An 11,643-nucleotide genomic window follows, 5' to 3' on the forward strand; every position below is an offset into this window, starting at 1 on the left:
AAGCACTCGAGCAGCTCGAGCACTGTCCCCTGGTGTTGCTCCACCAACTCGCTTGACCTCATTGCCTTCGGTGCGTTCGGCGAGGGTCTACATGAAGTTCTCACGGATGATTGTCTTCAGCCAGAAGTAGGAGAGGTTGCCGGTTTGACCTGCCTGTTCCTTTAAGGCGTTTAGAAGGGTCAAATCGAAAGAACCCTGCCTTTGAGACTGCACAATTAGTCTTGAAATCTCCCTTCTCAACTGCACGTGTATTAGACCTGCTTAAGGCCAGGAATGCGCGTTATGGATGAACTAAATTTAGAGTGTTCTAAAAAGACTCTAAGTCAGGCGCAGATGATGATCCAGCTTTTCTAAGGACTTTGCTTTTGCCACTTCGACCTCAATTCCGGGATGAAATCCCACATCAACTCCAGCACGGTAAGCCTCTAGAGCAAGCTCCCAGCCAGCTGCTCGCAGAACGGATATGCCAGCTTGAACAGTTTCAAGACCAGCACTCCTGAAGAAGCACCACTAAAAGTCCTGCAACATTTCGTTGGGGGTCACCCCGTGTTCGCGAGCTTAGTTGGTCAGGAAGAAGGACAGGATGTCTTCGACCCATTGCAGGGGCAGTCTGGCGTCTTGCCGCTCCTGCAGCCATCTCTCAGCTGCTCGTTGCAATGAGACTCCAAAGAGCTTGCTGCTGCCTCAGGAGGTCAGCGGCGGGCCTATCCTCCTTTTCAGGGGGGCTCAGTTCAAGTAATTCCTGCAGCGGAGAGTCACTGCATTCAGGGTCCAGCTGCTCAAACTGCCCCTGCAGCAGATCCAGCGTCGGCCCGATCTCCTGAGAATGTTTGGAATCCTTTAGAATGTGAAGAGAGACAGACTGCCTGCTCTGACCGCCGGTCAGCTTGAGCGTTCGTTTGATGTCCTCTCGGTTGTTCTTTCTGCGCCGGACGAACTGCTTGGTGCGTTGCTCCGCCAGCACTGAGGACACTGAGTCAGGGTCGACCTGTCGGTCCACTTTGAAGCGGATTAGAGTGTTATGTAGCTCAAAGCCTCGGCAGGCCTCCTGCAGCTTGGCGTACTTCTTTTTGGGTTCGGCTAGTGTCATCACTTTGAAGATTAGGAGCACGCTCTGGAGCAAATGTGGCCAGGTCAACTTCTCAAGGCGGAGCTCGACTATATGCGTTTCGGGAGTGGCCGAGGCGACGACCAGCTCTTGAGCTTGAGTTGCCAGCCCCGATTCTGCTACCTTTCCCGGCAAAGCTGTTCCAACACACCATCGCTAAAAGAATGCTCTATTGCCTCACCTTTCACAACCGTATTTCTGACAAAATCTGCTGTACTTGCAGTCCGCGAAGGGACAGACCGAAAGCTTCAGTGCTTGCCGGATCGCAAACTCCGCCTCTTCCAGGAAAGCGTTCTTCCTGCAGAGCTGGGCTAGGTCGCACCACAGCTCCGGGTCCTGCTTGATCAGGCAAGCCTAGTAGAGGTGCTTGATCGCCTGCTCGTCACGGCGCAGGATATGGCGGTTGTACTCAGCCAAGGACAGCTCGAGGCCAAGCCTGATGGGAGTAAACTCGATCCTGGCCAGCAAACTATCTTCCCTAAGACGGTAGCAATCCCCGCATATCCCTCCCCCAGCCTGGCGATGGCGCCCTGATAGGCCCTGAAGACAAATGCCTCGTCTCTCTCCTGCTCCAGCATATCAATCAATCAATCGAGTTTCCAGGCCTTTTTCATGATCAGCACAAAGTGCTAGTCGTTATCCACGCTCGCACTCACAGTCCCGTAGTAGTCGTTCCACTACTCCCGCGAAATCGTCCCGTCTCGGTTCACGTCCCCGAAGTTTTGTAGGAACTACAAAAACATCTGGTCCTCGGAGATCTCGCCGCTGGCCACCTTCGGGTTCATGCGGGTGTTGTAGTGGCCCTGCAGATCTGCGGCGGTGATGCGGCCGTCGTTGGTCCGGTCCATCTTGCGATAGGCCTGGTCGATAACCGCCTGCCGTGTGGCATTAGGCTTGCCCCGCAGCATGACCAGAAACTCATCGTAGTCGATGAGCCCGTCACGATTGGTATCGAGACTGGTCATAAGCGTGATCGCATCGTCCTTGCTCAGCTCGCAGCCTAGCTTGTTCAGTCCATAATAGAACTCCGAGGGGTCGAGCACCCGCCTGCCGTCCCTATCGTTATTGAGGATATTGAAGGTCCGCCCAGCGCCCGGACGGTTTTGGCCCTCCCCAGCAGCACCTTTTTCACGTGGTCTCTCACTCTCTACATTTTATTTATTATCGCGAAGTCAGGCCCGCATTAGCTACGACTTGCGCATGGAGCGGGTCGGGGAGGGCGAGGGCGAGGGCTGGTGGCGCTGCTTGCTGGGGAGTCCTCGTATTCATGCAGGGCTGTGTCGAGGGAGCTGGCTGCCCCCTTCAGCAGCTGGATCGTCTTTTAGGGGGTCCTGATATCCTTGTTTTCTAGCTCTTTCTTGGTCCTGAAGAGAAAGGCCATCTCTTCCTCCTTCGAGTGCAGCACCAGGACCTTCGACGAAAAGACGACCTCATTCACAAAATTGTATGATTTTAGTAGGTACTTGCGCTTGACCGCCCGCGCCTTGGTCTTGGCTGTTTTGTCTTGGTCGAAGAGCGGATGCCTGCGGCCCTCCTGCATTACTCCGTTGCGGAACACCCCGTCTTCAAGCTCACCTTTCGCAATCCGTGCTCCTAAGCCATTAAGCGAACTATAGTAGAACATGCCCAGCTCGGCGACCTCGAGGCCCACCAGCACCACGCCCAGGACTTGCTCAGAATGACTATTTTCAGCCGAGTAGCCCACGAACACCCCTCGGTCGAGTTTTCTAGCAGTCAGGTAGGAATCCCGGTCCATGATCGGCGCCAGGAAATCCATCAGATCTTTAAAGGCCTTGAGCTCGGGATCGCCGTCGAGGCGAGCCATACTGAGCAGGATTTTGCCCTTGTCCTTGTAAACATAGGTCTCCTCACGCCTAGCCTTGAGATCGAGCAAGGAGTACTCACCGACCATACGACCATTAAGAAAGTTGCCTCTGACCAATTTGCCATGGCGCTGCTGGATCATAACGTTCTCGCCGGACAGCCGGCCGCCCTGACAATGCCCGTAAAAGATCAGCTTGGTGCTGAAATAGAGTAGGGTCCGCTCAGTTAATTTATTTGAAGTGCCCGACCAGCAACTCGCTGGTGTCAAAGAGCAACATCCCGTAGCCCTGCCGCATGCCCGCCCGCGTGGGGCCCTGGTACGCTGCGTTGCGGTAGCCCAGAAGGTCGTGCTCCTCTACCACTAGCATTGCGAATGATTAATCCCACCAGATGATCACTCTTCCTCAGGTTCGGGCGGCCTGTCCGAGAACAGGTCCAGCCCCTGCCAGCCGTGGAACACCAGCTCCTGGCAGTCCCGCTGGACCGGAAGACCACCTTCGGCCCGTGGATTTCTTCCCGCTCGCCTACCAACACCCGCTTCTTCTCGTTTTCGAGCTCGACCAGCTGCTTCAAGGACATGAAGTTGTGGTACTCGGTCAGTGCGGCCTCTGACAGCAGCTCGCTCTGGCTCATCACTTGGTGAATGAACTTCTGTTTGGACTCGTAACGCGCTGGGCCTTGGGCTGGCTTCTTGATCTTCTTCTCGCGTGGGGTCTGCTCGCTTCAGACGAGCTGGAGGACGAACTCATCCCGAAGTCCGAGTCGAACTCGTCCTGCACACTCTCCGCGGAAAAGCTGGACCCGTCATCGTCCTTCTGCAGCTCCTCGTTCTTGCCGAAGTAGCGATTATCCCGCCAGAAATCATCCAGGTCCTCGGGCGCCCTTCTCGATCATCCTCCGGAGCCGCTGCCCCCGGTTCTTCCGGAACTCGAAGCCCAGCACCGCGGGCTCCTGCTTCTGCATTAATGTATCAAGCAAGTTCAAGGCCCTCATAAATCGACCGATGCAGGCTTTCGTAAAATCGTCCGCACTTTGTCGTTCTCCAGCTTGACCACCCCTCTCGCGAAGTGCAGCGACTCGCTGTGCCCCCCGAAGATCAGGATCGTGCCGTCCTGCACCACGCTGGCGTGCCCGAAGACGGGCTTCATTTCGCAATCGAGTATGGGGGTCACCCAGCTAAGAGTAGACAGGTTGAGCAGATGGATGACGGTCCGAGTGACTGCGCCTCGGCTGGACCTCCCTCGATGACAGCCAGGGTATTCGACTCTTTCAGCAATTCCATGGTGTGCTCCAGCCTCGGCTCAGGCGACAGCCCGTTCGTCCGAACCTCCTGCCATCCTTTCGGATCAAACTCGAATTCCAGTTTGCCGCCAAGCTTCATCGCCCGCAGCTGTCCATCCAAGCGATCGAACTCATCGATCCCTCCGAACGAGTAGATGGTCTAATCGTTGCCAAGCAGGACACTCTTGTGGTACGCCATCCTGAACTCCGGCATTCTATGGTATTGAGCAGCCCGGTGCTGAGATTGAGCACATCCGTGCGACAGACCATCCTGTTGCCCTCGCCCAGCCCTCCCAAGAGGACCAGGTAGCCTCCCACCACATGCATGGTAAAATGCCTGCGAAAGGAGAGTTTGCTTAGAACCCTGATTTTCCGCCAAGCCATCCCCGCGAGACAGTAAAGCTCGGTGTTAAGCGCCCTGGGGAAGAGAGTGCTCCCGCCGAAGAGGTACAGCTGACAGTTATAGTCCGCCAGCTCGTGGTGGATCAGGGTCGTGGGAGGTGACTCTCCCTTTGTCACTGCCTTCGCCAGCTCTGTCTATTTCTTCCACTGCAGCTGCATGCAAAGCCCCTTGTCCGCAAAGCTCTCGCAGTAATATCCTCCGACGACCAGCACCCGGCCTTGGTGCACGGCCATCCGAGGGTTGTAGGCATACTGCGGCAGATAGTTAAACCGCAAGGGCAGGTGCCCTACCCGCAGGTATAGGAATTGCCTTGTCGAGGGATTCGCCGTTTTGGTAGGAAGTGTTGGTGGCCTTGCGGGAGTGCTTCAGTCGCTGCTGGCCTTTCGAGATGGATATTAAGACGCTCCTGGATTTGCTTTTGGTGGAGTTGAACGACTTGACCATCTCACTGTACTCGGTCAGTTTTTGACGATTGCCCGCCAGCATCCCGTGAACGTCAATCCTATGCTCCTTGGCATGCTGTTCCGAGTCGAAAGCAGAACCGGGCGGGATTTTATCACCAGCCTCTTCCGGGATTTTAGCATTATCTAAATTAGGCAGAGCTTATAATCATATTTTGAATTTATTTTTGAATCACTTTAAATTTACGGCTGAAACTGGTCGGGCTGCTTTCGACGTGAAACGGGGAGGAGCGTTCTCTCGGCGTGCTAGGATTGAGCTGGTTGGCCTTGCTTGCTTGGTGGGCTGGCTGGACTTTCTGGGCTTCGCCGATGGCTTAACTGACTTCGGTGGTGATTTAGCTGGCGGGGCCTTAGCAGGCTTTCTAGTAATACCTGTGGCAGGGCGCTTACCGACATTCTTCTTGATGCCACTATTTTGTTTAATACTTGGGCTGAAGGATTCTTTTGAATTTTCATTGATCTTTAGGGAAATAACTTATTGGCTTGTTTGGATTTGCCGGCCTTCTTGGGTCTGCCGGGCTGCTAACCCAGCCGGCCCCTCACCTCCTTGGAGGGTTATCTCGCAGCCATCGCCTTCTTGACGGGCCCAAACAAGATCCTGTTCCTGATGACAGTGATCTACAGCACAGGGAAGTTCTCAAGCCTGGGCTGCAGGCGCCTGATGACCTTCCTCTTGTCAGGCTCGGACTAATAGAGCAGTCTGATGTGATGTGCCAAAAAGCGCAGGGCGAACTAGTTCAGCTCATGAGCCCCACGACTTCATTATTGTCCAGGGCCACTATCATCTGCATGCTCTTCGCCAGAAACTCGCGGAACAGGTCGACGTCTTCAAAGGCCTTGGTCGATTCTTCGTCCATTGCTGCAACCGACACTGCCGCCTCCCTGAACTTCTTCATCAAGCGGTACCACTTCTCGTCGCGGGGGCGACAGCAGCCAGTTCATGACAAAGCCCACGTTCAACAGATATTTCGATGGCTTTTTGATCGCCATCTGCAGCACTCCTTCCTTGTTGACTATCTGGATGCAAGGGACGAGTAGCAGGTAGTCGTCGAACCTGATCCGTTCGGCGTTGAGCAGCCGCTCCTCCTCCTCCCTGAAGCGGCCTTCCTCAGGAGCCTCGAAAGGGGTCTCAATTCCGATCTAACTGGAATCACTGAAATCCATTTGATTTTGATTATGTACCGTAGGCAGCACCGAGAAGCCATCGCGGGCAAGGAATTCGAGCTGCTCTACAGTCCCGAGGCGGTGGCCCGCTGCAGGCCGCACCAATCCTCACTAGCCGAGTTCGAGGCCTGCATGCACACCCAGCGAGCCAAGGCCGAGCAGGCCCTGACTGAATTCAAGCTCAAATTGCTGGCCGAGCCGTGATATTTATAGTTGTTGCATGCCCAGCTCAAGCAGCAAGCTAGCCAAGGCGCTGCTGGCCTCGAAGCCCAGGCTCAGCTGCCTGAACACCCTGCTTCGCAACATCATGCAGCAGCGGCAGAGCCAGCCGCACCAAGCCGTGCAGTCGATCAACTGCCTCCGCAAGGTGATCAAGGAGTGGGCCGGCCAGAACCTCATCCAGGAGCATGCTGAGCAAGAAGGCTCTAAGTTCATCGCCGGCAGGGTGCTGCTGTTCGTGGATGTGCTGGAGGAGTGTGGGCTGGGAGAGCACGAGTCTGACGAGCTAAAGGTGCAGTGATGACAAGATTGCCGCGTTTAGGTGTCTGTTCCTGCTCGGCAAGTACGTGCCGTTTGTCAGGGGGAAGGTGATGGAATCGGCATCCCAGATCTACCGGCATGTCGAAACTATCCGACCTGACCTTAACTCCTTTACCAGCAAGTTCCTGGACATCCAGGTCAGCCTTGCCAGGGCGCTGCTGCCTGGCACGCCCGGGTTGCTCTTCGAGCTGCCATCGGCCAGCCAGCTCCGCACCTAAAGCTTGTACGATTAGCAAGAAAGTATCCAAAACTACAAGCGAGTCTACCAAGCGGCGCTGCTGGATTGGTTGCAAAGGGCGGAACGGGGTGAAGCGGCATAGGCGATCGGCAAGCTCACGGTTGAAATGCTGCTGACCCTGGAAAACCCCTATCAACTGGGCCAGCTGCTGCTGACCAGAATGGACGAGCCCAACCTCGACATGCAGATCAACTGTCTAAGCGCGCTGATCCTGCTCATCACCAAGTTCAACCTCGACCTGCCAGACTTCTACGGTCGGTTGCTCACCCTGCTCGAGTACCGTCATACAGCGTGCTTTCTGGATAGCGACTACCTGCCCAAACTCCTCAAACTGGTGGAAATCGCCCTGCGCAGCTCGAGGGTGGGCACTGGCATCGCCCGGGAGTTCGTGGACAGACTGGCCTCGGCCGCCCTCAAGGCACCGCTGGCCTACGAGCGTTGCTTCGCGGGGCTGTGCTTCAATATCTGCAAGAAGCACGGACTGGCCGGCGAGATGGAGGTGCTGGGCAGTGCCAGCCGCTGCCTGGCCTAGCACTACGACTACAAGGTCCGGGACGGCATGGCTGCCTTCCGGCAAGACTACCGTGACCGCGCAGACTTCAAAGACGTAGAATACATCGACGCCTATTCCGCATACTCGGAAAAACTAGAGGTGCTCATGAAAAGAGGCGAGCAGCTGACTGTCAGCCTCGGGTAGATGCCTCGCATTGCCTTTGAGCCATCACATTGATTGAATATGGAAGGCAGCTTCAGCCTTGCGATCGGCCAAGCGACTTTGCTTTTTGAGTATGGATGGCTGAAGCTGGAGCTTGGTCAGCCCTTTGTCACAGCCCATTCTGCCACCTCTGAGCGACTCAACTTCGTGGTCAGCTGCTCTTCGGGCAAGCACAAGACCTTCGGGGAGGCGGGCCTGCCTCCCAAGAAGGAAGGCTGCTATTTTGCTGATTTAAAGGACTGCTTCGAGTACAGCTAGACCCTCAGATCCCGGTTTCTCACAGCTTCACCCTTTTAGGTATCTGTTCTACCAGTGCTTTTCGAGGCCAGTTCGTATCGGCATCGCCCGGCTGCCAGTGCCTATTCCAACGCTCTTGTCGAGATGGCTCACTTGCTTCGGCTGCTGGACTGCTCGCTCTTCAAGCAGCAGCCTGTCATCCGGACCTTCATCACGGTCGGACTGCAGGAAACCGCGGAGGCCATGATCGAGCAATCCAAGAAAGTCAGCCAATTCACAAGCAAGATAAAAATAAGACCGACTCAGACCTCGAAAAGCTGCTCATCGTACTGGACCACCTGCAGAGCGACTAATCAGTCGACTGCATCGCCATCGATGCGAATGCCAGCTGGACCACCGAACTCTCTCTGAAAGCCTTGCCCTTTCTCTCCAAGTACCCCAAACTCTCGATCCTCTAGCAACCCTTCCCCATCGATTTCAGTCCTCTCGAATGGTCGCATGTCAAGCAGGCCTACAATGGGGTGATATCGATCGAATGGTGACTGCCTGTCATGGGGTCAATGTCAAGCTGGAGAAGTGTGGGGGTTGATGGCTGCCTGGGAGATTCAGAAGGAGGCTGCCAAGAAAGGCCTGGCAGTCATGGTCGGCAGCATGGTGTGCTCGCCAATCGGATGAGACATGGTGCTCTGCTCCACCAGTCCTCCACACATCTCGACATCGACGGGTTCTTCCTCGTGAACAGGACCACCTCCGCGATCGCCATCCCGGATCTACAAAAGATGATGGAGAGGCAGGCCGATCGAACATACAAAGTGATGATGGACGGGTATGACTGACTTCAAGAGGTGAGTTTGACTCGCTTGCCGTTCTACCATGTGCCTTCGTATCGCTAGGTTTAGGAGATCACGTAGACACCGGTGCCGTGCTGCTTGCCGTTCTACCAATGCCCCTCGTAGCGGCGACCGTTCGGCCAGTAGTACACCCCGTAGCCATGCTTCCTGTCGTGCGCGTACTCACCCTCGTAGCGCCGTCCATCCTTCCAGACGTAGACTCCCTTGCCATGCATGTTGTTGTTCAGCCATCCGCCTTCATACCTGCGCTCGTCGAACCATTCGTACCGCCCCTCGCCAGTGATCTTGTTGTCTACCCAGCTGCCGCGGTAGACACTGCCGTCTGGCCAGAAGTACGCGCCTTGGCCCTACTTCCGGCCTTCGACGTAGTCCCCTTCGTATCTGCTGCCGTCGGTCCATATCTCCACGCCTTTGCCATGCTGCTGGTCGTGCCGCCACTGGCCTGTGTAGGTGGATCCGTTCTTGTGCTGGTATTTGCCCTGACCCTCCGCCCGGTCGTTGACCCATTCCCCATCGTAGACATCACCATCTGCATGCGTGAATTTACCGTGTCCATTCGCTCGATCCCCTCGCCACTCCCCCTCGTACTGAGCCCCATCAGGCCACATCTGCACACCCCTGCCGTCACGCTGGTTGCCCAGCCACTCTCCCCTATACACGATGCCGTTGGGGAAGTGGATGGCCGGTCGCGTCTCGCGCTTGAGGAGGGGGTCGCTAGGCTTGCTGAGCAGCGGCTGTTAGAGCGGGGTGTCGAAATACTCCATGTCCTGGCTCTTGCTGGGCCGCCTTTCAACAGGCTGGGCAATAGGGGAGGCCGACCTCTCGACCATCAACTCGTGGCGGACAGTCTACAGCTTCGGCGCGGCATTCTCACAATCAGTACATTCATTGCCCATTGCAACAATAACCACCTGCCTAATTTATTCTTACGTGATGGTTTCCAGTGCAGATTATAGTCATGGGTGCAGGCGAATAGCCGGGCGTGCTTGACCCCTTCCAGTGGATTGCTGGGGTCAGGGAGCAGGGGCAGCTGCTCTCCAAGAATATCAATACTGGCGCCACTGCCCTACTGGTCCGCACCCGCCAGCTCGAGGAGAGTCACCTGGACAAGCTCCGCCCGCTGCTGAGGCTGCGACTGGGGTGGCCGGCGCACGTAGCCGGACTGTACGGCTGGGTGGACTCTGCTGAGACCGCCTATTGCAGCAAGCTGTCCAGCCTGCAGCTCTACAGTTAGAACTTTCCGTTTCGATTGGAGGATCTCCAGGGGTTGCCGGAAGACAGGGTGCTAGAAATCATCGAGGAGAGTGCGGTTGGGTTCCTGGCGATCTATGAAGTGCAGGGCCGGGCTCCCAACGTCCGAGCCAGCATGGTGTTCTTCAACGGCCTCGAAAGAGCCAAGGTCTGGCTCAGCCCCTACCTCGGAGATTTATAGCCTACCTACGGCTACATCGACAGCGAGCCTCAGCTAGTGCCCCACCACGTCATCGACCAGCTCTTCAGCTGCATGGAGGAGCACGTCGCGGGGCAGAGCTACTCGCCTGCCTTCATCAGGCATCTGGCCAGGTACTTGTCTGAGCCCATGAATCTGGCAAAATTGAGGGAGGCCAGAAGTGCCTGGGAGGGCGATGCAAGTCCTCGGTTTGGGGAGGTGGGTGCCAGTGATGTGGTGCCTGTGTATTTGGGGGTGCCCAGTGATGGGCCCGGATTGCAGATCCAAGATTAGCCCCCTGCTACATTCAAATCACGCAAACAACAGTTCGGCTCCAATCAGGCCGACCCTCCAAATTTACCACCCCAGCCCACCGCCCCATCCTTCCGACCCCACACCCCCAGGGACTTTCATCCCCACCTTCAAGAGTCCAAGCTCAAACTCCAACCGCCCCGCCAGGAGTATCAACCTCGAGCAAATACGAGATCGCAAGGCGTATCGGGCAGAGCCCGAGACAGTTGAGAAGGCGGGCACGCAGTACATGGTGGAGCGGCGGATCAACGTGCCCGAAGAGTTCCGGGCGCACTTCGAGCAGTTCATGCGCGAGAATCACGTGCAGTTCTGATCCAGTCACTGATCCGCCTCGGGGTTCTCCCGTAGCAGGTTCGAGCTGCGGGCCTGGGTCAGCAGCCTTTCCAGGTCGGCCCGGGCCTTCGGCATGGTCTTCACCTCGTCATCCAGTCGCTCTAGAAATCGCTGGGTCGTCCATCTTCCTGGTCTCCTCGATGCGCTCATTAAGACGGTTGAACTGCTCAACACTGTGACGGACTTCTTCGAGGAGCGCCCTCTCCCGAGCCTCCAGCTCCTTTGAGTCTTCTAGGTCCTTGCGTATGCGGGCCTGGGTGGCCTCGATAGTCTTGCTGTATTCCTATGCAGCCTCCTTGCTCTTCATCCGGTGGTAACGGTCGATCCGGCTCAACCCCAGCCGCTCCGCCTCCCGGATACTGCACTGCTCAGAGACCCTGCGCTCGGTCTCGCTGCGGATCTGCTCCACCCTCTGCGAGTGCATGTGGAAGCTGCTGCTCCTCTTTTCGTTGTAGATGGTGCTCATGAAGGACCTGTGGTCCTAGTGGTAGGCCATGAGCGCCTGCTTGTGCTGCTTCCGCCGGAAACAATTTTATTGCCGCTGCCGTTCCACCTGGGCTGCTACCTGTTGCCGGTGCCGCTGCTTGGCCAGCTGGTCCTCAATCTTCCGCATGCGCTTCTCATACTCCTTCTCGAGAGACTGCTACGCCTTCTCGATCCGGAGACTGGTCAGCTGTTTCTGTTTAGTCAGGTAGGCCACCCGGTCCTCGAGTTTCAGCTTTTCGAGGCGGGTCTGCTGGCGGGTGC

The 11,643-nt window shown here is 56.4% G+C and overlaps 1 protein-coding gene across 1 annotated transcript; it reads right to left on the reverse strand.

Annotated features, from left to right (window-relative positions):
- Positions 1-8,809: 8,809 nt before the first annotated feature.
- Positions 8,810-9,711, reverse strand: LOC127594484 (uncharacterized). The gene is given in 2 exon segments (XM_052056346.1): positions 8,810-9,556; positions 9,697-9,711. Coding segments are annotated over 2 exon segments (762 nt in total).
- Positions 9,712-11,643: the final 1,932 nt, after the last annotated feature.

The sequence above is a fragment of the Hippocampus zosterae genome, unplaced genomic scaffold, assembly GCF_025434085.1.
Source record: "Hippocampus zosterae strain Florida unplaced genomic scaffold, ASM2543408v3 HiC_scaffold_163, whole genome shotgun sequence".
Taxonomy (NCBI): domain Eukaryota; kingdom Metazoa; phylum Chordata; class Actinopteri; order Syngnathiformes; family Syngnathidae; genus Hippocampus; species Hippocampus zosterae.